The 23,321-nt window shown below is 41.2% G+C and overlaps 1 protein-coding gene across 3 annotated transcripts in view; it reads left to right on the top strand.

Annotated features, from left to right (window-relative positions):
* The window catches only part of LOC110985856 (MAM and LDL-receptor class A domain-containing protein 1-like), a 48,865-nt gene that overhangs the window by 2,374 nt on the left and 23,170 nt on the right, over positions 1-23,321 (top strand). The window contains exons 1-7 of one of the 3 annotated variants that reach the window (XM_087136935.1): positions 186-2,747; positions 5,145-5,312; positions 7,643-7,920; positions 14,050-14,137; positions 14,887-15,090; positions 15,830-16,101; positions 22,958-23,045. In XM_087136935.1, coding sequence (XP_086993061.1) covers positions 2,540-2,747; positions 5,145-5,312; positions 7,643-7,920; positions 14,050-14,137; positions 14,887-15,090; positions 15,830-16,101; positions 22,958-23,045 — 1,306 coding nt within the window. In that variant the 5' untranslated portion in view covers positions 186-2,539. Of the gene's footprint in view, positions 1-185; positions 2,748-3,032; positions 3,088-5,144; positions 5,313-7,642; positions 7,921-14,049; positions 14,138-14,886; positions 15,091-15,829; positions 16,102-22,957; positions 23,046-23,321 lie in introns of those variants that run through there. The other 2 variants (XM_087136936.1, XM_022247272.2) reach the window with 2 other exon arrangements.

The following is a 23,321-nucleotide window of genomic DNA, read 5'->3' as shown; positions in this document are numbered from 1 at the left end:
CCCGGATTATATTTCGTCATCGTCGTCAAGACTCACGCTGTGCTATGTCCCTCGTAATACGGTTAGCTCCACCCTTCGAAGAGAATGGTATCGTCCCACTATGCAAATGAGCTCCACTAGAGTATATATACCGTCCGAGTGCACTCAATTGTGTCTTTGTCTTTTGTAGTGCGGTTTGCCCAGTTGTCATAGTTTTCTCACCCACTCTCTCGGATTTTGCACTTGTGGATGTATATATCGTGCAATACTACAAATTGGATTTATATACTGACTATTGTATGGAATATGGCTAACAAGAGGTCCACAAGCAACATTCAAGCAGCGTTGGGCTCTCCTCCGCCGGAGACACAGACTAAAACGGGAACGCCTACGGATGTAGCCTCTGAAGTTGGTGACACCTGTTCCACGGTACAGTCCGATAGCGACCCCTTCCGTAATCCTCATGTTAAAGACACTGGATCAGCTATATCCGACAAGGCTTCGGTGTGGTGGAAGCAGTAACGCACCAACAAACTGTCGCACGAATACACAAAAGATGAACTGCATCCATACCTTGTGCCCACGTCACAGGAACATCTGTTTCACGCACCAGAGTTGCCAACCCAGGTTAAATCTGCTTTCCAAGACATTTGCTTGTCGCTAGTGTCAAAGGACGACCGTCTTCGGACGTCTTACAATCACGTTCTACGCTCAGCGATACCCCTTCTACAGCTGTTCAACGCCCCTGAGGAGGTAGACAAATTCTTGGTCTTGGATTATATCTCATCAGCTCTTATTCTCCTGGGATCGCAAGTCAGGTCGTTGCGTTAAACTGTCAAAGAGCTTTTCATGAACTACTCGACAAACGGTTCGATTCCATCAGTAAAAACGTCCCATCGGCTGAATTCTTATTTGGTGCGTCAATCTTGAAAGATATCGAGACACAGAGAAGGCTAGCAAACTCGCCTCCAAGGTTACACGAAGACAACCGTCCACCTTAATTTAAAGGCAAACAATGGTCTGGGTCTCCTTATATTGCAGCCATGTCTCGCAGACGAGGCCAAAGTTAAAGTTCCTTTCGGGACAGGTTTCCAGTCAGACAAAGTCTTCGGCAACCTTCCTGGAGCAAGCGTAAATCCAATTTCAAGTCGTCCGAACGCTCATCAACCAGCGGGACGCCTCCAGTTTTTCTATGCCCGCTGGACAAAATTAACAACCGACAGATGGATTCTACAAGCAGTAGAAGGTTATCGCACTCCTTTTGTTCAAGTACCTGTTAAGTTTCCTTTCCGCAAGCACATGTACATACACCGGCCCAGGAGGCCATAATTTCATCGGAAGTGGGAAAAAAATAGTTTTCAAAGGGGCAGTTAGCCCAGTTCATGCAGAGAAAGGACAGTTAATTTCCAGTTTGTTTCTAGTTCCCAAGAAGACAGGAGGTCTTTGGCCAATTATAAACTTAAAACCACTGAACAAGCTTGTGAACATTTCAAGATGGAGGGGATTGCTTCAGTAAAGAATCTCCTTCAACCCGGCGATTACCTGTGCTCGATCGACTTGAAGGATGCATTTTTTACCGTCCCCATACACAAAGACCATCATAAATGACTCTGTTTCTTGTGGCAGGAAATACTTTACCAGTTTGTGTGCTCAAGTGCTCCTCTGATATTTACCAAGGTTTTAAAACCATCTACGACAACAAGGCATCCGCGAAGCGTTTTCTATCTTGACGACATCCTCCTCATGGGAAGGTCATTAGGTGAATGCCAGAAACATGTCAACATGTCACTAAACCTCCTTCAGGATCTAGGCTTCCTCATAAACTGGGAGAGGTCGAATCTCACTCCATCTCACGATATGGTTTACCATAGACACGATCTCAATGACTTATTCTCTTCCAGCTAAGAAAGTGGACAAAATAACACAATTGTGTATCTCCATTCTGCAGCAGTCATCAGTAACGGTACGGGATCTCGCGAGTTTAATAGGCAGGTTGTCGGCCACCATTTCAGCTGTTCATCCAGTCTTACTGTTTTACCGCCAATATCAACGAGACAAGATGAAAGCTCTACATATAGAAAACTCCTTCGAGACGTGAATCGTACTGTAATTCCCCGAGGGCTCGACATGAGCTACATTCTTGGGTGACTTGTCTTCAGAAATGGAACGAGATGGCGATCCTGTTATCCAACCCAGACATTTTCCTCCAACCAGATGCTTCCCTTCAAGGCTGGGAAGCATGTGCGGGACAGTTACAAAGTCACGACATCACATCAACTATTTAGAGCTCCTTGCAGCCCTATTCGGCTGTCCACGCCCGGCTTCAGATGGACAGCTCGACGACCATTTCTTATCTACAGCACCAGAGCGGAACTCGCAATATGGACTTGTCACAGTTAGCAGTTCAAATTTGGCTATGGTGTCTGGAGCGGGGAATCCATCTTTCAACTGAATTCCTACCAGGATCCCTCAACACAAGCGCAGATACAATATCCTGAACGTTCGAAGACCATACGGAGTGGCAGCTCATCCCTCAAGTCTTCTGCGATTTGACGCCAAAATGAAGTTCTTCCCTCACAGCGGTCTAAAACACCCATTGGGTAACAGCCTTTGTCTAGCCGCGTGGAGGTTATCAGGGGATCCCTGCCTTCGCAAGGTTTTTTTTCAAAGAGTGTCCGATATTATCATGCACTCCTGGAGGGCTGGCACCATCAAGCAGTTCCAGTCTTTCCTGGCAACGTTGACATCGCTGGTGTACTGCAAGGAAGGTAACTCCTGTTCGAGTACCTCTGACTGACATTTTGGAGTTCCTTCGCCATTTGGTAGATGAAGGTTTTCAATATCGGACATTGAATGTTTATCGTTTGGCAATTTCGTCTGCCCACTAATCAATTAATGGTGGTCCTGTGGACAAACATCCAATTATGACTCGTTTCTTCAAGTGTGTTTTCAATTTGAAGAAATCAAAGCCTTAATACTCCACTACTTAGGATGTATTGAGAGTTTTGTCCTACATCAAATGTCTTCCTTACAACAGGAGTCTGTCTCTACGCCAACTGACCTGTGCAATGCTTGCGGCTCTGGTCACGGCTGGTCGTTGTTCTTTACGTGAGTCTTTACGACAATGGCGAAATATAATTCAAAACTATGTAAAAGTACTTACCTGCAGTATGCTTGGAATTATATAAGTTTCTTGGAGAGAATCACACTCCCTCCCATTTGAACTTATACATTTTTCTCCCACCCACGTGATTATTTGTCCACCGCCAACACAAACACAATCTACCATATACATGTACTGTACATGTACTTTAAACAAGACAGAGTTGAGTTCACTCGGGCGGTATATATGCTCCAGTGGAGCTCATTTGCATGGGACGATACCATTCTCTTCTATTACGAGGGAAATAATACAGCGTGATTCTCTTCTCCAGTGATCTCATATAATTCCAATTATATTGCAGGTAAGTACCTTTACAGTTTTCTGATGTAAAAGAGAGGAGATGGAGTTCAAACTGTGTGGTAAACCGTCACCTAACAGCACCAGTCTAGAAGCAGCTATTGCCATCTCGCACAGATTAGCGTTCCACGAAAATCTGAGTTGATTTTTGGTTTTCATTATGTTGGGCAAGATAATGGTTGGCCACGACTGCATGTAGCGCGGAATGAGCCACAACAAGGCGTTCACTTTTCACCAGCCCACCAACGCGACCAAGTGGGTGCACATAGCCGCCCACTACACCAGTCATTCTCACATGTTGTCAGCATGGCTATTGATTTAAATTTCCGTCAAGTCCGTCAGGTTTATCTCATTACTCTTATCAGAACGTCTCCAGACGTGTCTCGGGAAAATTTTGCCACGAGAGTAGTCCATGCATTCGAAATAGCTAGCACTGCAAGGGTAGTTCAGTGGGCATGCTCTCACGAATTTCACGCCGATGGGGGGGGGAGTGCACTATCACACAGCGTTCAAACTGGACAAAACCCAGCGATGGTTACGAATACGTAACCATTTAGCTTACTAGGATGGACTCACGGTCAGTTTCTCGGGGATTAACCACGACTACTACTATACAGCGCATGGAAATATGTTACAAAAACCGATGCGTCTGATTTGCAGTCAACGGGCCATCCAGATTTGACTAGTTCATTTGCACCCCCCCCAAAAAAGTTCGCCTTAATTAACCATGCTTTCTGCGGACCAATCCCATACGGCAGAATAGGCGTCCTGGTGAGGCTGAGAAAAGAGCATTTCAAATACACTGTGACCAGGTTCGGAGCTGTGAGATGAAAAGGAAGATTTTCTTTCGACCCTTTTGTTTCACAAAAACTTTGCTCAATGACCTTTAATGGTATGTTAATGAGACAAGATAAAGAGCACCCTCTATTTTCCAAAAGTCACAAGTGTACCTAAAAAGTTGGGGGGCTCAGTTCTGATATAATTATGAGAGAATTTGATGTACATTGTTCACATAAGGCAAAATACATAATTAAATTATAGCACATTTTAGCATGAAATACATTTAATCTGAATGAGGGAATGGTAACACCAGTTTTACAGCTATCATCCAATCGACACACAAGCTTGCTTGGACCCTGGAAAACATGTGAATCTTTCATTACAAATGACAGGGTGGACAGTAAATATTGTTTTGTACATCCTCAATACCCTAAAAGGAAGTGGTCAAAACGTGAGGTTCACAACCCCGCGTTCATGGCCCTTGGAAGGCAGAAAAGCAGATGGTTACTTTTCAGCCGCCTATGAAATTCTGCCTCTTTGGTATAAAAAAGCAGAAAAGTAGAATTCACGCTTCATGTCGCCTGATACTCCTTTTCTGCCTGTTCGAAAGGAGAAAAGCCGAAAAATGGCCGCTTTTCGGCCGCCAGTGAACGGAGAAAACGTCAAATTTGCTTGAAGCAGAAAAATAGAAAAATTATAAAAAAATGTTCATTTTGCTTTTCTACTATTCTAATAGTTGAAAACCAGAAGGCTACTTTTCGTCCTCCACAGATTGTAATATGTAATTCGCAGGGTGGTGCATGTTTCTCAATAAGTTGCGGCCGCAATATAATTAAGTTGCGGTCACCTCCTAGGTCCCAAAACGTGTCCAGTAGTGAAGAACACATCATGGCAATTTACCGATACTCTTTTCTGTCCATTCAAGGCAAGGGAACTCTGATAATTAACTGTGATTTTGAGAATGAGGCCGACCCAATGTGTGGCTTCTACAATGTCTACACTGACGATGCAGACTTCAAGAGGTCGAGTGGTGCCAGCTCTGGACCCGTGGATTCCTCCCCTCGATTCGATCACACCTACGGGAACGACACGGGTAAGTCGTTAGTCTCACAAGTCGTTAGTTGGTCATGTTTATCGCCCATACGCTGCGTCATTTTACAATTAGTGCGGAGCCCCTTCACTGTTGCCCGCGATCAGTCCAGCATGCCACACCGATTCTGCCCTTGCTCGTGGGCTGTTCATTTTCGGCGTACGCCGGCCCACGATCCCTGTGCCTGCCTAATGACTTGATCAACCTGATTCTTGATAAATATTCATGTATACAACAACTGAACTGCATGATTCATATATTTCCATGTAGAGCGCCAATCAGATAAAATGTAATTGACAGTTGGCAGAGAGGAGGCTCAATTACAGTTATAAGCATTACATGTACATGTAACATACATACGGGGTTGGGATTTATGAAAAGAGAAAACTGTTTCGAAGAGTGGGAAGAAACGTTGAAAAAGGCTGTAAAACAATAGCAATGCGTACGTGTTCAGGGAGAGTTGACCAAAGACGAGGGAAAGCATAGAAACATGATAAATGCAGGGATTTGGTCCTAGCTTGCCGGTGCTGAAACAAAACATCATGAACATGGCGGGAATTATCAGAAACATTGTAAACACGTTGATTACATTCAACAATATTGAACAGACAATTGATGGCAAACGAGAGAACAGCGTAATTACGACGACAAGACAAGTCAGACCAACCCAGAGTTTCTAACCTATCAGGGTAACTCGTCACACCACGCTTCTGGCCAAGAATAAAACCGGCTTTCTTGTCTGAGGGAGCCAGGCAGGCACACCATACTCCAATATAGGAAGGACGAGAGTTAGTTTTGTTGAAGTGGAAGAGTTGAAGGCAATGGTTTTGATGGGAGCAAGTGTGCGATTTGCAGAGGAAATTACAGACTTAACATGATCGTTCCAAGATAGCTGAGCATTCAGAGTGACTCCAAGATATTTGACCGATTGTACAGCTGTCAGTGGGATACCTGAAAGAAAATAAAAAGGGAGGGATGGGTGTCGTTTAAGGGAGATGTGCATAAGTTTGGATTTACTAGCATTGAAGGTCATACCATTGGAGGCACTCCAAACACTCAGCTTATCAAGGTCCTGCTGGAGAATAGAAACATCAGAGTGAGCATGAACTACAATAGTATATCATCAGCGAATAAAGCACAATCACAATTAATATTATGGGCGAGGTCATTGACGAATATTTCAAAAAGAAGAGGTCCGACTCCAAGTACGCTGCCCTGTGGAACGCCAGACTTCACTGCCACAAAACTTACTCTCTGCATGGAGACGACACACTAAGAAATCCTTGATCCACCTCCAGAGAGCACCTTTTAAAAATTGACATTTATTGTAACCTTTATTGACATTGGAAACAATTACTTAATCACAGAGCGGCGGTAAACTTCCACCAAACGAACAGCCCCTAAGGCATAGTCAACCGTTCGTTAACTGATATCCCCCCTTGCGTTTGGATAACCCCTCATTCTTGCGTCAGGTCAAATAAATATATTTGTTTGGTTAGGTCGGGTCAATTCTGTCTCCGATTAGGCTAGTCTGCTGGTCCACCACAAAAGGTGTCAGTTGTCCCGAAATTGTTTTCAACGTTTTTTTCTCACATTTTTACCTGGCAAAGACAGCTCAAATGTCGCTCACAAGTGCCTTGTACCCCGAATTCCATAAATGCTGTGTTGAAATTACTAAATACGCCCGTGGACATCGTATTTTGCAGGAAATTTAGCGCAACTCCACGCTTTCCGTCGTTAACCAAGCTACGGCTAGGTCTGTTGTCTGCTTATCTCCACGCATTTCCAATGGAGCGAAGACCTAGCTCTAGACAACATAACTGACTGAATGAGGGCCGAGCTTGGAGGCCATTTCGCGCACCCACAAATGCGTACTACTAGACGATCATAGGTTGTTCCCGAATCTCAATGGAAAGCGTGGAGTTTCGCAAAATTTCTGGCAAAATACGTAGTCCCCGGGCTTATTTAGTAATTTCAAAACAGTGTTTATGGAATTCGGCGTACAAGGAACTTGTGAACGTCATTTGAGCTGTCGTCGCCAGGTAAAAATGTGAGAAAAGGGTTGAGAAAAATTCACGTTATTTGAGTAAATTTATATTCTGGACGTTAGTCGCAATGCAATGTAGACGACGTCTAACCTTGGCTAGCTCGCGGCGGGGCTTCCTCAAGGAGATGTGTTATTTGTGCCCATTGTTGAGTTGTGCCCATTCTGAAGCAACCTGCAGCCGCCCGTAACCATGGCTTTTAACTTTCCATGAAGTTTTTGACCAGACCTTGCTGCACTAGAGCGAAAGTAACTTCAGGTCTGTTTGTATGTTTCCTAAACATTTCAGGTCATTTTCTTGACACCGACATAACAACCTTCAGTTTCGATACCCCCGTGGCCAGAGTCATTAGCCCAGCTGTGCTCATCCAATCCGGCACAACTCAACTATGCCTCGAATACTACGTCCACATGTTCGGCACGGCCCTGCAATCTCTGCACGTGTACAAGAAGGTCAGTGGAGTGGAGACATCGATTTATAACGACACTGGAGCTTTGGGTGATGTCTGGCACCACCGGCAGGTTGAGATTGATGTCAGTAGCTCTTCGGGCAGCTCCAGTATTCAGGTAATGACACGTTAAGAAACAATCATAGTGGTTTTTGGTTGAACAAAGCTGTCTGTTCTGTGGTGTATGCAATGCATAATTTTTAATAGGCGTAGTCAGGCTAGTGTACTGTGGCGAAACAGGGTAGCTGCGCAGACTTGTGTTAATCAGGGTAATTAATAATTCAGGCCGTCTAATCATGCATTAAACATGCACAGGGCAACCAATCAGAGGCGCGCATTACCTTAGGTCTGGACGCTGGCTGCGTGGGTTGCCGGGACTTCTCAAGATGGCAGCGTGCTAACCAGAGCCCTGTGGAGTTGTGTTGTGTTCTGAGTTTCGAGTGTAAATCTGACGTACGACCGCTGGTGGTTGGTGATCTACCTCAAGTGTACCTGGTGCGATGGTCAGTGGGGTGCTTGTTCTCAGTTGCCGGAGCTGCCGATTATATCAGATCTCTTTGAAGATTAGGGAATCGTTAGACAGTCTCATTTATTTAAGAAGTGGTACTGGTAGATTACAGGGATAGGGAACCCGTGTGAACCAGTTAATTGGGGAATTAGCGGAGCTTAGACTAGAAGGATTGTGTGCCGTTGTTCTATGCTTGTTGGCACAGCGACGGTTGGTTGCGGTCCTGGTCTGGGAGCTTGCTTTCCGAAAGCCTCGTTGAGGTTTACTAGGTGCAGGTTTCCGTTAGAGTATGGTGAGGACTATTATAGTCGCCTTCTTAATCAACTTACCTGTGTTATTTTGTGATAACTTGAAGTGGGTGAGGGTTATTTAAGTCACCTAAAACCTTGTTGAAGTTTGGGAACTGTGTTGCTTCGTAAGGCAGTATAGATTATTGTTGTACAACTCTACACCATTGTGTTGTGTTGTACAGTTACGAAGATTGTATTTGCTTGTGTGGTCAAGACTTATCAGTTATAAGCCATCGGTAGATTATTTATTTAGACTTGAGGGTTAGCCTGATCACCGTGAGGGTTACCTGGTTATTGTGAGGGTTACCCTGATCGCTGTGAGGTTTACCCTGGTCACCGTGAGGGTTATTCTTGTGTAGGTTAAGGATACGGCTGATTAACCACGTTCGTGGTGCAGTTGACCACGGATTACCTCCCCTTGAGGATCATTTTGTATATAGTTAATTGCTGAGCACTGACACTGAATAAACCAATCATATAATTGCCTTGGAAATCACTGGTCACCGTGAGATTTAGTTCAGTCCTATATCACTTATTGTCATTAATTGTAATCTTTATAGGCATTGGAATCAATTACCTAATCACAGAGCGGCAGTAAACTTCCACCAAACGAACAGCCCTTAAGGCATAGTCCACCGTTCATTAACTGATATCCCCCCTTGCGTTTGGATAGCCGCTCATTCTTGCGTAAGGTTAAATAAATATATTTGTTGGGTTAGGCCAGGTCAATTCTATCTCCGATCAGGCCAGTCTGCTGGTCCGCCACAAAAAGGTGTCAGTTTCCCGCCACAGTACTCATAAAGGCGGCGATAGAGCAAGGAAGTGTACTCGAGAGGAAATTATGCTTAGATAATGTTAACGTTAGGCTTACTTCTGATATTTAGTTCAAACCGAATGATTTTGAAATGACATGCAGTAATATCTGGACACCCTTTGCCATGTGCACAAACCTAATAGGCTGGTCTAAAAAGTATTTCTGTAAGTACACGTAGGCTTAAGTGCTTCAGAACTCCGTGCTACATGTAAATTTGACTCTTTAAGACCTCAATGTTATCCATTTCTGACAGCTGATATAATACTGGTAGGTAAAAACAATGATGGAAGTCTTGCCACTGTGTTTACATCATTTATGTGCCAGAAAGTTTTAGAAGATATTGTTGATTAAAATTAAAAAAAGTACAAGCATGAATGGGTGGTAGAGATTATTTTCATCCTGAAGCTAGTGCCTTGCTGGAGTAATATTTTTACCTGAATTGGACATTTCATCAACTCCCAATATTCTAGCAGTTTCAAAAGCTTTGATTTTTTAGTACTCGCCTGCTACAGAGTTCTGATGAACAAAAATAATTAGCTTTTTCAGATTTTCTTCTGAAGTGCAAGATGAACTTGTAAAATGCACCTACAAATATGAAAATAATTTTCTCACACACTTATGAGTGGAGGTAATGAATGATTTACTAGAATTTATCAAAGTTACAGATCTTCTTTTTTCAAGGAAACCATGTTTGGGAACGCTCAGCCGAATTCTTGTCCAATTTCTGGGTGCCGCTGTTCTTGAATTTTACTGGAAATTTTAGTTCACCGAAATTTTTCACAAATTTCCAGCAGTGTATATACATGTACGTGTATAGAACTGGTGTATACCCAAATGAATTTGACGTTTTTCAACAAGAGGTTTTGGCTACACTGTATGATGAGGAAAGCCAAGTGAGAAATCAAACTGTCCCACATTAGGAGACTCTAATATGTACGATGTACCGGTAGGGGTTGCATAGGGATTGACCAGGTGAACAAACAGGGACACTGATATGGGTGACCTTGTCCCTGAGGAATGTAATGCTTTTATCAGGCTTTTCTGTTGTCAGAATAGAAGAAAAAGCAGATGGCCATGTTTTTATCCTTCATACCAATTAAAAGGAGCAGCCGTTCATCCCCACCTACATGTACTTCTTGTGCCTTGCCTGCCTCCTGTTCCTTGTTTCTCTCTTTTCTTAATTTTGCAGCGTATTTTTACTTTCTGTTTGTTTCAAGCAATTTTTAACTTTGGATGAAAGTTTAAAAACAGTGTTTCATTTTCATTTCATTTCGTTTATTTCATTTTTTGGGTAAATACATGCATTATATTACAGACAAGAAAACAAACAAACACTACAATAGACATAACAGAAACATAACAATACTGAATCAGCTCCCGCAGGATTACTCAAAAGAAACAAGTTTCTGTCAAGGGGCTCTCCTAACTAACTAGATAAAACATATAGTTTATCAAGATGAATTGAAAAGTCTTGGAAAGAGGAAAGAAAATTTGAGACAATTTGTTTAACTGTACTGGTGCTTAAAAAGAAGGGTGTCGGTTTTTCTAGTGTTGGCCTGCAGAAGAAAATGTGAGGAAATAGAAATGTTGAAAAGACACTTAATGACAAACAAAGCAGTGAGGTATACAAGTCTGTTGTATAGGGGAGGCAAGTGAAGTTTGGATAGACGTTGTTCGTAGGAAAGAGAAATAGCAATATTGTAGGAGAAGCAAGATTTGGTGAAGCGGCATTGGATCGTCTCAAGGCATTGGATGTGGTTTTTCTGACGAGGTAGCCAAACCGGTGCAGTATATTCTAAGATGTGCCTACAGAGAGAACAATGTAATTTGATTACAACTTTAGCATTTTTGGATTTTACAGAGCGTCGAATGAAGCCAGCAAGTCTAGAACATTTGGCACGAACAAAATTTACATGTTTGGTCCAGGTTAGGTCATTAGAGAGGATGACACCAAGGTATTTGTAGGATGGGACAACATCAAGAGGTTGGTTAGAATCTGGAAGAAAAAAAATGGTTAGTATTTGCTTTCTGGAGCGGGTTACATGCATAACCTTGCACTTGGTTGAGTTAAGTTTCATTTGGTTATCAGAGCACCATCTGGAAACAGCGTTGAAGTCATTCTGTAAAATGGAAATATCATCTTCACATCTAATAATTCTATACAAAACAGTGTCATCAGCATATTGAGGAAGAGAAGATTTTACATGGCAGCTAAGTCAGATGTAAAGAAATTAAATAATACGGGACTAAGGACTGATCCTTGGGGGACTCCTGAAGTTACCGGTATCCAGTCAGAATTGGCTCCTGAAAGGATGACTCGTTGTTCTCTGTTGGAAAGGAAATTACTGATCCATGAAAGCGTGTTACCGCAGATTCCACACTGATGTAGTTCATGAAGAAAGATTGAATGGTCACATTTGTCAAAGGCTTTGGACCAGTCAAGAAAGGTTGCATCAATACGAGGAGGATTGGAAATGTCAAGAGCTCGAGACCAGGTGTCAAAGAGGGAAGTTAATTGAGTACATGTGTAATACAAGAACGTCAGGGTAGAAATCCATGCTGTGAATCTGGGATGATCTGATGCTGGAAAGAATGATCAAGTAGTTTCTTGCTTATAAAACGTTCAAGCATTTAAACAAAGAACAGATGTAAGGGAAATAGGTCTATAATTAGTAATGAGAGATTTATCGCCATGTTTAAACAATGGGACAACATTCGCCTGTTTCCAGTTGTAGGGAACGATACCTGTTGAAAGACTGAGATTGAATATATCATTAACACAGGAACAATCGAGAAACCATCTAATTCCAGAATTTTTGGAGATATGCCATCCAAGCCGGGTGGTTTGGAAGGATTAAGTTTGTTGACAGCCTTAATGACATCTCCTTGAGTAACACAGAAAGTATGGAGAGGATCAATACCAGGATGTGCAATGCAGGGTTCCTAGTCAGGTAGATAGTAGGAAGATTGCTGTGGAGAAAAGTTACTTTGAAAAGGCAGATTGAAAGCATTAGCAATTGCACTGGGATCAGAGAGAGTTTGGTTGTTGCAAATAAAAGTGGCATTCGTCTTGTGTTTTCTCTTGCTGTTAACAAAAGACCAAAAACGCTTGGGGTTGTCTTTACAATCAAGAGCTAAACTATGAATATAATCATTATAAGAATTCCTTGTGAGTTGATTAACCAAAGACCGTAATTCTTTGTATTTGTCCAACAAGTTCGTATTGTTCTTGTTATTCACAGCAGGTCTGTACGCACGGTTCTTTTTTCTCGCCGCTTTGACAATGTCATTTGTTATCCATGGGGACCGGCGGTGTCCTTTGGAGGTGGCGATAGAGACAACATCCTTCACTGCCGCATGGAGGAGTGAAGTGAAATTTTCCCATGTCTCATCCAAGGAATAGTTGCCATGGAATGCATTGTAGGGTGGTCTGATAATCCTGTTTGTCAGCGTTGTGGAACTGGTGAAAGGTATGATGGAGAAATTGGTATCTGGATGTTGTGACGATCTGGAAGTGAACAGAGTCATGGTCACTGTTGCCCAGCCTAGGTCCTTCGCATATACTCCGAGTCCACTTTGGTTCATTGCAGAGGTCCAGCATGGCATCATTTTTGTGAGAATTTCGTTTTGTAGGGAAGGAGACCAGTTGAGACATATTCAGAGAGTCAATGATGTCGAGAACAGCAGCAGAGCGAGTGTTAAGAGATGGAGGATTGTGTTCGTGAGAGGTAAAGAGTCCAAAATTTCGGAGTCCATGATGTCAGGGCAAAACCAGGTTTCGGTTACACAAGCGATGTCGATATTATTGAGGGCAAGATCTGTCTGAAGATTGAGTCTTTTGTTGACCACACTGCGAGCATTCAGCAGGACACAATTCAGATTGGTAGAATTCCGATAGTCATGGGGCTGGCAAGGACCTGGATTTGGTCGAATGTAGCCTGACTTGATGACTTGAAGTTGGAAAGTACAGTGAGAATTACTGTAGTAGAGGATTCTCTGCCCTGGTACTTGGCTCAATTTCTGGCTTTCTCAGATGAGTAGAAGGAACAAGGGGACCTTCAGATTCTCCATGACCTTAGCTGATGAATATCAATAGCAGTAGGGTCAGTAAATACAGCTTGGTAAGATAAACAGCCATTATAACAATGGCAGCTAGTATCCACGGTCCATCGGTCAGGAAGCTTCATGGAGCAAAAATGGCTTTATTCTTAGTTCAGAGAAGCAAGAAATCTCAGATGAATTTCACAGAATAACTCCATAACCCTGATGAAACTGGAACAGAAAATGGTCCAGCAGGATCACTGGTAGTAAATCTATAGACTGGTGATGAAAATGACAGTTGGTTGGATCACTATCCTTGTCAAATTTGTGGTGAATACACAGCAGAAACGTAGTCCCCAGTTTTTGGACCGCCAAGACGTGTTAGCCTGTTAGTCTTTAAAAAAACGGCTGCCTTGTCCCTTTCCCAAGATACTCTGACAAACTTTTTTTTCACCTGAGACTAAGCTGCTTTTTTAAAGTTGAATTTTGTTTGTTTTTGGGGGGGTGGGGGAGTAAAACGTGGTGACCATGAGACCATAAAGGAAGCTTTTGTACAAAATCAAGGATTTCTGATTTAAATTTTGAACCCGTCAGGTGATCTTCCAAGTTAACATCAGTTCGGGTGTGCGTGGCGATATAGCTTTGGATGACATACAGCTGTCAGTTGCTCAGTGCAATTTAGGTAAGTCATTTGTCACTGGTCAGTCCGAAAGTGTGATCAAGTCCCTTATTCCAAACGTAAATTCCCCACCCAAGAAACTTGGTGAGGAGAGGCAGAAAGGGTGGCAAAATTTGTATATCCGGAAAAGGAAGAAATGAAAATGCATTTTAAAAAGTGTGCATATATGTTAAACTTGATCTTCATTGCATTATTTATGTTAAAAAATATGTCCTGGCTAGATGATAATACGTATTTCTTAATTGAGTTTAGTACAAACAATTGTGTGTTTCATCAAGACATCCTGAGAATATAGGTCTTCTAATGTTTGCCAGACACGCGGTATAGATGTACATGTGGCCACAGTCTCACTGACTTTGTATCAGAGGATTAAGTATAAATTTCCATAAATTTCCTTAAATTTCCATGTTGTGAGTGGATTAACTAAATTGAAATTCGTATTATTATGTACAATATGACTTTGGACATAATCCCCAGAAGAATTACCTGCCCTACTGATACGTAAGTATACATAGTTCCGTATATTTCATTTGTCCACCGCCATAACCCCTTTCTTTTCCCGTTCCATGCCTCTTCCCACTCCCCGCCCCCAGGCAAAAAAGCTAGACACTCAGCCTTGTCATAATTGTGCTTCCATAGCTACAGCTATGACTATTGCCCACAGTTTTGCAAACAGTAAAGAGCTAGACACAAATTTTCATCCGTCAGACTTACATTGTACATCTGATACTAATTATGCTTTATTGCTGTAGGTCTCGAAGAAACAACACAGGCCCCCCCGCCAACAACTCCTGTCATCCCCCTGGACTCCTATGATTGTACCTTTGAGGATCCTAACCAACGTCAGTGTACGCCGAAACCTAACAGTCGTAACGACTTTAATTGGGTGTTCAGGCAAGCTTTTAACACACCCAACCAAGGACCCATATATGATCACACAACGTCTACATCTTCAGGTGGGTATCTAAAACCTTAACAGTAAATTGCCATGGCTTGATCTCGGCCTCTGGAACCTGCTTTAGATGCTCTTATCAAATGAAAAAGTCCGTAGCTGATAAAAATACATACAGTAGGTTATTACTTACTGAACCTGCATTTCCAAGAGCAACTTCTTGAACTTGGGAAGCAGGAGCAAAGAGACTATTGGATTGGAGGAACCCAGTGTCTAAGGATTCTGCAAAAGGACTTTGCCATATTTGGTCCCGAAGTCACAAGTGCGATTTCATTGTTACTTATATTTGTAAGACCGTTTGTAGAAATATTGAACAGTTTTTATTTACACATGTTGTTTCTATATTTTTCAAACGGGAGGAGGTCAGTGGGCGGTGTTTCCCTCTGGGAAAAAAAGTAGAAAAATACAAAAAGGAGAAAGTGAAAACAAATGAGTTGGAGGACGAAATTGCCGATTTGCTTGGAAAACACCCTCAAGAGTGACCCCCTTCCATTGCTAATGGCTAATCAGTGTGATGCTGATGAATGTTCCTGAAAAAGTGCACCTCCACCTCCCCCCCTCCCGAATAAATGCCGGTGACTTCCATGGCTTAGAATATTCTATTTGAATTTTAACAGTGAAAGTGAGTGCCACACTACTTTTTAAAACATTTGAATTTGACATTTCTGTCTTTAGTGAGAAAGCACCTTTTTGTTCTCAGAGAGAAGTTTTTTTCTGATCTTTACCGTTCATTTTCTCGGTAGGGATATACCTTTACGTCCCTCAAGACTCTAATCAAAGCAATGGCCAGGAATACGGCGAGTTTCGCACGGCTTTACTGCAACAAGCGTTCCAAGTGAAATGTTTACAGTTCTTCTATTACATGAGAGGAAACCGAGTTGGTAACCTCAATGGTTACGTTGTGTCTGACGGCGACGCTGCACCAATCCACATACCGTTTAACAAGACCGGGGATCAGGGAGGTTACTGGCACCGAGGATTACTGGATATCAACCCAACTTATGCCAATTATCGGGTTAGTCCTCACATTCCTGGGGAGTCCTTTAGCTCGATGGGGTTTCTTCCCTTTCCATCTCTTTACCCGTGATTTGAATCCCTCATGGGCTGACACTTGGATTGCATTTTCAGTCCCTACGTATAGGGCTGATTCTTTGAATTGTTCCCAGAATAAACTAGTACAACGGGTATTGTCTATCTCCATATAAGGTGGTTGTTTATGCCTACTCGCAACAGGAACATACCATAAAATGGCTGGGGTGTTTATAAAAAAATATGAAACAATTGTTGAACTGAGTCATTTAAAACTCTATAGTTTTTGGCTGTTTCGCATTTTGTGAAAAAGGCATTCATTTTGTCAGGATTGTTTTTCTTCTCCTGATTGTTTTTCTCCAAAAATCTTGTTTCTCTTGTACAAGGTTTCTCCAGGGCACTTTGATCTCTTTGCAAGGATCTTCATCAAAGTTGCCTCAAACACGCTATAGCAAAAAAGTGCCCCAAAGCATAAAATCATGATGACATCACTTTTTATGGAATTTTGGATATTTAATTTTTCCCCATAGTTTTTGTTCACATTTTTCAACAGCCTGACTTTGGGCCTTATCAATCTAACTGACTACATATTAGGTGCACACTCTTAATCCACCTGCTAGAGAGGGACCAAGAAGAAAATTGTGATCATGACGTCATCAGGTGTTACGTGACAGGGCATTTCATGTGCAAACTTCGAAGCCCCATGTCTCCTGAAGTAAATAAGTCACGTGACATTAAATATGCATCCTTTAAAGCCCTATATTTCCTATAGTAAATGTCCTGCTGGGTTGAAACCGTGCAGATATCTAGAAGGGGATGAGCAGTATTATAAATGATGTTTCAGGGCCAAATTTTCCTGCTACCCGACGAAAAAAAGTGACATCATCAAAAATAAAGTGAAATCATCAAAAATAAAACTGAAATCACCAAATATAGCCCCACCAAATATAGAACGTTTTTATCAAAATGTTTATCTCACAATTTTAGCGCATAATATTCTCACTAATAATACTCACTTTAAATAAATGATATATTAATAACAAGCACCATTATTGAAACAACCATGTCAAAGACTCAAGAAAGCAAATGCTGTCAACGATGTAATAAATGAACCACTTACTGAATTTAGACAGAAAATAAAACAAACAATTACACGAAATATTGAAATGTGTACAGAAAAGCGCGTAAAGTGGCGTATGTGTAAACACGGGCATGACAAGTCGAATACCAAGAATGTCGCCCCGCTTGCCCACATGGAAAGACAAAATGTACGTACAACGTTTGTCACGAAGCTCTGTTTTGTAATCACGGAAAATACAAGACCAACTGTTGATGTTCACATGCATATAAGTGAACTATTTTTAATGTGTAATTGGCCTAAACAAATGATACTTTAATAAAAACAATAGTAATCAAGAGATATATTGTAACTGATGGTCACGAATTGCTCAATCAAAATTGTAAAAGACCCAAACGTCGTATACGGACCTTTTGATCCAAAGAATTATAAAAGATCCTGTAACAAGAAATGTTTTTGTTTTTCATCTATATACTATCGATACAAAGACGAAGAATGTTAACTTTTAATTATGATGCCCGAAACATTATGCTACGGCATTCAACCCACTCATAAATTTGGAAGCTTGTGCAAACCATTGGCTATAACTGGTTATCAAATATATTATTACCTTAAAAAGAAATAAACGTTTTAGATGACATGATTATGAATCGTACAAATTTATTGCCTCACAATCGAAAAAAGACACCACCACAATTCCAGGCGTCACATTGGATCTTATGAATAAAAACTAGCAAATGCCATGAAGTTTAAGCAAAGAGCAAAAGCATTTACTTAGAAGTAAAAGCATTAAGAATAAGCAATGGCTTGAATTTGTGATACTGTTCAGCATCTGCTTGTACAAATAGTAGCAAATGCTTTATGCTTGTGGCTGACTTCACAGCCGAACGGTTTTGCACAAAAGGACTTCCATTGTCTGCACGTACTGACACACACAGTGCAGCACGGTGCCATGCCTTATCTTGAAACCTCAGCATGGCAGATAAGCACGATGGCAGTAATTTTGATCACAAAAACCTGGATGAAGAAAATTGCTCTGCCACTCTGAAATCCGTACAACTGCCTGCTTCTGGTTTCTTGAGATTCCCTCCTAGAGGCATACAGCTTTTCCTTTCGAATGACATTCATTAACGCGGCCATTTTGAACATTAGTAAATGCTCCTCGTTTTCAAGCTTGCCCTGACCCTGTCTTGGAAAATGTCAAGTAAATACTCCCATTCTGTAGAACTTATTCATTTTTACTTATACAAAATGAAGCAGCTGCTTATCGTCAAGCACAAGCTTAAAGAGTAAAAAGAAAATACTTTTACTTTTTAGCAACTGCACTAAAGTAAAAACGTTTGCGTCATTATTATTCATACAAACACGAGTAAATGCTTCAAATATTGTAGTAAAAGCAAATTTTACATTTTATTCATTTTATTAAATGCCTATAAAGCGAGCAAGAATAAAAGACAAAAAAGATACGATAGAAGACACGATGAAACCTATTTATTCATTGAATAAAAAAAGACAAGAAACGTATGTTTGTCAAATTACTCATAAAAAGAAGACAAATTATTTACTATTTCGAACGAGACAGCTCTCAAAGCAATGCGAAGAGTCAGCGACAGTGACGCCGACGACGATGACATTATAGCTGATAAATTACCCACACCCTCCATCCTTATGAGCTAAGACATTAACTTACTTAAGACAACGTGAAATTACTTTTCTGTCTCGCATTGACACAAGAAAGTGGTATTAGGCTTGAACAAATAGATATATAAAAGTAGCATATATAATGATGAAACAAAGAATTTTAATACCGTACAAGCTTAGATCGTGGTCTCAAGACAGTCTCAAGCAACACATCAAAGATTTTAACGTAAACTTACCACCTCCCAGAAATCCAAATACGCGTCGACATTTCAAAAAAGACTATGTTAAAGCTATCCAAGATCCCCTCAAAGATAATACGAATATCACGAGACGTAAAAAAGAAGATCTCAATCGTCTCGTTGAATCAAGAAATTTGACGGTCACAAGGGGCGAAACAATCGATTTACAACACCCGATTATAAAAGTGCGATCAAGTCTTAAATAGATTATGCCAATTTACAACTTCAAGAGGCGCCCGTCGATGATAATAATACTGATTTATTCATTTATTAAGCGCAAATTTAATATAAATATGTTCAAATGCACTGTACAATGAAGATATTAAGCGTGGAACAATGAATGCATTTAAGCATGGTTGAGCCGATGGCATCCAAGGGCGCCTCGGGCAGCCGCCAAACGACCCACATTTACCAACATCAGTAAAACGAGACAGTAAGAAGCAGGTACAGTTTTAGAGGTGGGAGGTAAACCCCAGAGGAATATTCTGGGTAAAACCCACGGAGTCAGGTAGGGACTGAAAACCCAAATCACATGTGGAACGGGCCGGGTATCGAACCCGGGACCACAGAGGTGGAAGGCGAGGAAAGAACTACTTTGCCAACCTGACTCCCTGATATTTCACAACTTGGAAAATTATGATGCGCATCTCGTCATGCAAGGAGCGGCTACATTTGAAGGCAATCTTTACATAGACTTGATTATCCTAGAAATAGCGAAAATACATCTCGTTTAGTTTAGGTCAACTTCGGTTTTTCTACTCGTATCACTTTAAAGGCTTGGGCTCCCAACAGGGACCAGACGTAAGTTCGGTCGAATCGTTTACGTGAACGAGTCCCACGTCTGTGAGTTTGGTTCTTTTGTGAATAATAAAGCGCATGGTGTTACCCTCGAGGCCAAACTCACTGTATACCGGTTTTGGATTGTAGTTTTCCCGGAGACGGGAAGATAATTATGAGTGCCATGATCAGAAGAACCGGCAATGTTGTAAAAGTAAGCGGTACCGAGACCGTTTGAAAAAGGGTCCCAGTTTTGTCTAAAGTTTTTGTAGGGGTCCACGTTAAACTCTCAGCAAGTTCGATAAAAGCATCTTGATCGTAGTAGTTGTGCGAGTCAAAGTGATTTTCACTTGGTAAGGGAAACTTGCACTTTGCAAACACCTTCTGAACTGTGTATTGGCGTGAAGGTTTATCAAAGCCGATTCGTAACTATCGGGGTTACCGATCAATCCAAAATCGACCCCACACGCAGTCGTGGCGCAATAGACCGCAAAATTGATTTGATTTTGATAAAACAACATCGGCTCTGTACGGTAGCGGTCTACGACTTTTTGCGTGGTGACCTTTGGCATTTTGTAAGTCAATGTAATATCGGGAAACTTCGCCCAAAACGAATTGTGTTTGATAACAACGATAAATATATTGCTAAAATTGACTCCCATGCTAAGTATTTTTAAAAACTGCATAAAACTTTTTTGGAACAGAGTACGGTAATAAATAGACACCGACGTTTCAATTACAAATTATATCGATAGTTTAAAAGGCGATGGAAACGTTAAAGTAAAAAAGTAGGCTTTCACCAGGGATATTTTAACATAACAAACTCCACCGATATCGAATGGCAAACTCATATCGAAGGAAGGCTGGTACATAAAAATGGCAGACCAAGAACCAGACCTAAGAGACAGACAGTTCAGTTTTTTTATGACGTAATAACAGATTACATTCGAGCTTACGAAGCGGGGAATCTAGAAGAATTCAACGCCCTAGTTGACCAAAAATAACTGACCTTTAACAAACAAAAAGAAACGTTAAGAAATCGACATTTAAGATTAAGAGCAATAGAAACTAGAGAAAAATAGATCTTATGGAAGAAGCCCGCTGCATCGCCTTGGACTTTATTCGCGAATGATTTTTTGCTGACAACACCGACGAAAGAACGAGAACCATTAGAGCCGCTCGAACTAAACCAGAGACGCTCTTTTAGTTATGGGTTTTAATATCGGGATCATACGACAGTTGCACAAGAAACGCCTGGAGAGTTTTTGCAATGTGGCGAACGCGGAAATGTCGTTATTCCTCCGGGGTTTACAACGTGGATTGGCTTGATTCTATTTTAAACGCCATTCTGGGCGTGAGTTTTAAGGTTCACTGAGACTCCAATTTAGCTACAATACTGGTGACAGATTGTGATTTACCAAATCTCAGATTGCGATAGGGTAAAGAAGTGGGTGAGTTAATGAATTTGCCAAAAGGTAAGCTCGTTCCAAACGTTATTTACAAAGGGAAAATAAACATAAACCCTTTTAAGGAGGTTTGGATACAAGTGTCAAAAATTAAACGGCAATTTGAATTATTTTATCGGGCAACCTTCGGACGTGTTGTGTAGTGCATTAGACCCGAGTGAAACCATTTAACCAATTTTAAACACAAAAATAACGAGTTTGCAATTTTCCCTGAGAAAAGAAAGAAATCAACAACAAGGGTGTTAAAATTACGATCGAGTTGGAATTGTATGATTTTCTGCAGCGTATAATTAAAAGAAACAATGAATGGTCACAGCAACGCAAAACCATCAAAGCTTTACCCCGAGCTACTGAGTGAAACAAGTGAAAACGAAGCAAGCCAAAAGGTCTACCGACTCAAAAAGATCGAAGACATGAAAAAAGAATTGATGCAAGAACGCGACTCGAGATAACTTACTTACAAAAAGATTAAGTGGGTACTCACCGCACTAAATATAGTAGAATACGGAGTCGAAGCATTGGGCGCCACGAGTACCGCGGTCGGTATCCCCGCTTTAACGGGGGTTATATCGGCCCCCATCGGACTAGTGATGGACGGTCTCACCATCAGTGCGTTTGGAGCATACGCGTTGTAGAAATACGCGAGTCGTAAGTTGGTTTATAAAACTAAAAAACACGAGCAGAGCCCAATCTTGTGTGATGCAAAGTTGAATACGATTGACGAGTACGTGTCGCAAGCGATAAACGACGGGGACATTAGTCACGAGGAATTTCTGTTAATTACTGGTACATTCCGCAAATTTAACGAGATGAAAGAAAAACGTCGTCGTAAAGCAGATACCAAACTGACTGAAACGAGTAATATAGCAGAAATTGAAGAGAGTGCTCAAATATTAGCGAGAGAAATGGTTGATAAGGAGAAAAAACTTGATCGCAAAGTTGAGCAAAGGTACTGAGGTCTAAACGTTGTTAAACACGAAAACGAGTTCATCTCCTAAATATTGTACGGTAACTCCGTCAGTACCAAAGCTATGAGCAAAGCCTCACCACCCGAATATTATGCGCTAAAGTTGTGAGATAAACGTGATAAAAAAGTTCTTAAAGGGGAGATGGAGGTGGGGTGTGAAAATGATGCGGTAAGTCGTTTACTGCATTATTTTGGTGGTGGGGGTGGGTTGGGTAGGTATCCAGGGGAGATGGGGTGGGGGCTATTTTAGATGATGTCATTTTTATTTCTGATGATGTCACATTTTTCGTCGGGTAGATAAAGGAGGAAAATGTGGTCATTTATAATACTACTGGATGTGTGATAGATACAAATTGACCTCCTGGGATAAGTTCATCCGTTGACAAGCTAAATGACATTAAAAGTGCCGCCTTTATATTACTATATCTCCTGAATTACGTGTTTGATTGGGTTGAGATTTTGCAGTTATGCAAACATGCGGCTAGGAAATGTTTAGAACATCTAGTTTTTAGCTTGTTTTGACTTTTTCAAGATGGACTTGTTTTGACCTCCTGACACAATAGTGATTATTTATGGGAATAAATTTGTGCATGACCAGTCCTAAACATTAGTTAATTTTAATTAACTTTCACAATTTTCACGATTAAAATCGTTATTAAATTATGAATCCTCAGATTGCATTTGAGGCAAGTCGAAATCGAGATTATGATGGCTGTATTGCTGTTGATGATCTTTTGCTTATGGAGGGCAAATGTCCAATGGGTAAGAAACAAACAGACCATTCGCTTTTTTGCATTGTCTGCAATTCATTAAGCCTTTTGCAAGTTTCTTTAATAAAATCTGGTACACTGAGCTAATATTTGATTGCACATAAACGTAACAATTTGAATTCCTAGACTAAAGACAGTGTTGCTATACATGCATGCATAGCAATAACTGTCTCTGGAATGGACTGGTTCCTTTTTGCCCTCCTTATCCAATGAAAACAGTGTATTGGTGCAAGATGTCTCATATGTAACTAAGCAAAAGGTTGCCCTG

This window comes from Acanthaster planci, linkage group LG05, assembly GCF_054643075.1.
Source record: "Acanthaster planci isolate LZ-2023a linkage group LG05, COTS_SCS, whole genome shotgun sequence".
Lineage (NCBI taxonomy): Eukaryota > Metazoa > Echinodermata > Asteroidea > Valvatida > Acanthasteridae > Acanthaster > Acanthaster planci.
The sequence above is the reverse complement of the archived record's forward strand: the minus strand, read 5'-3'. Positions and strand labels throughout refer to the sequence as shown.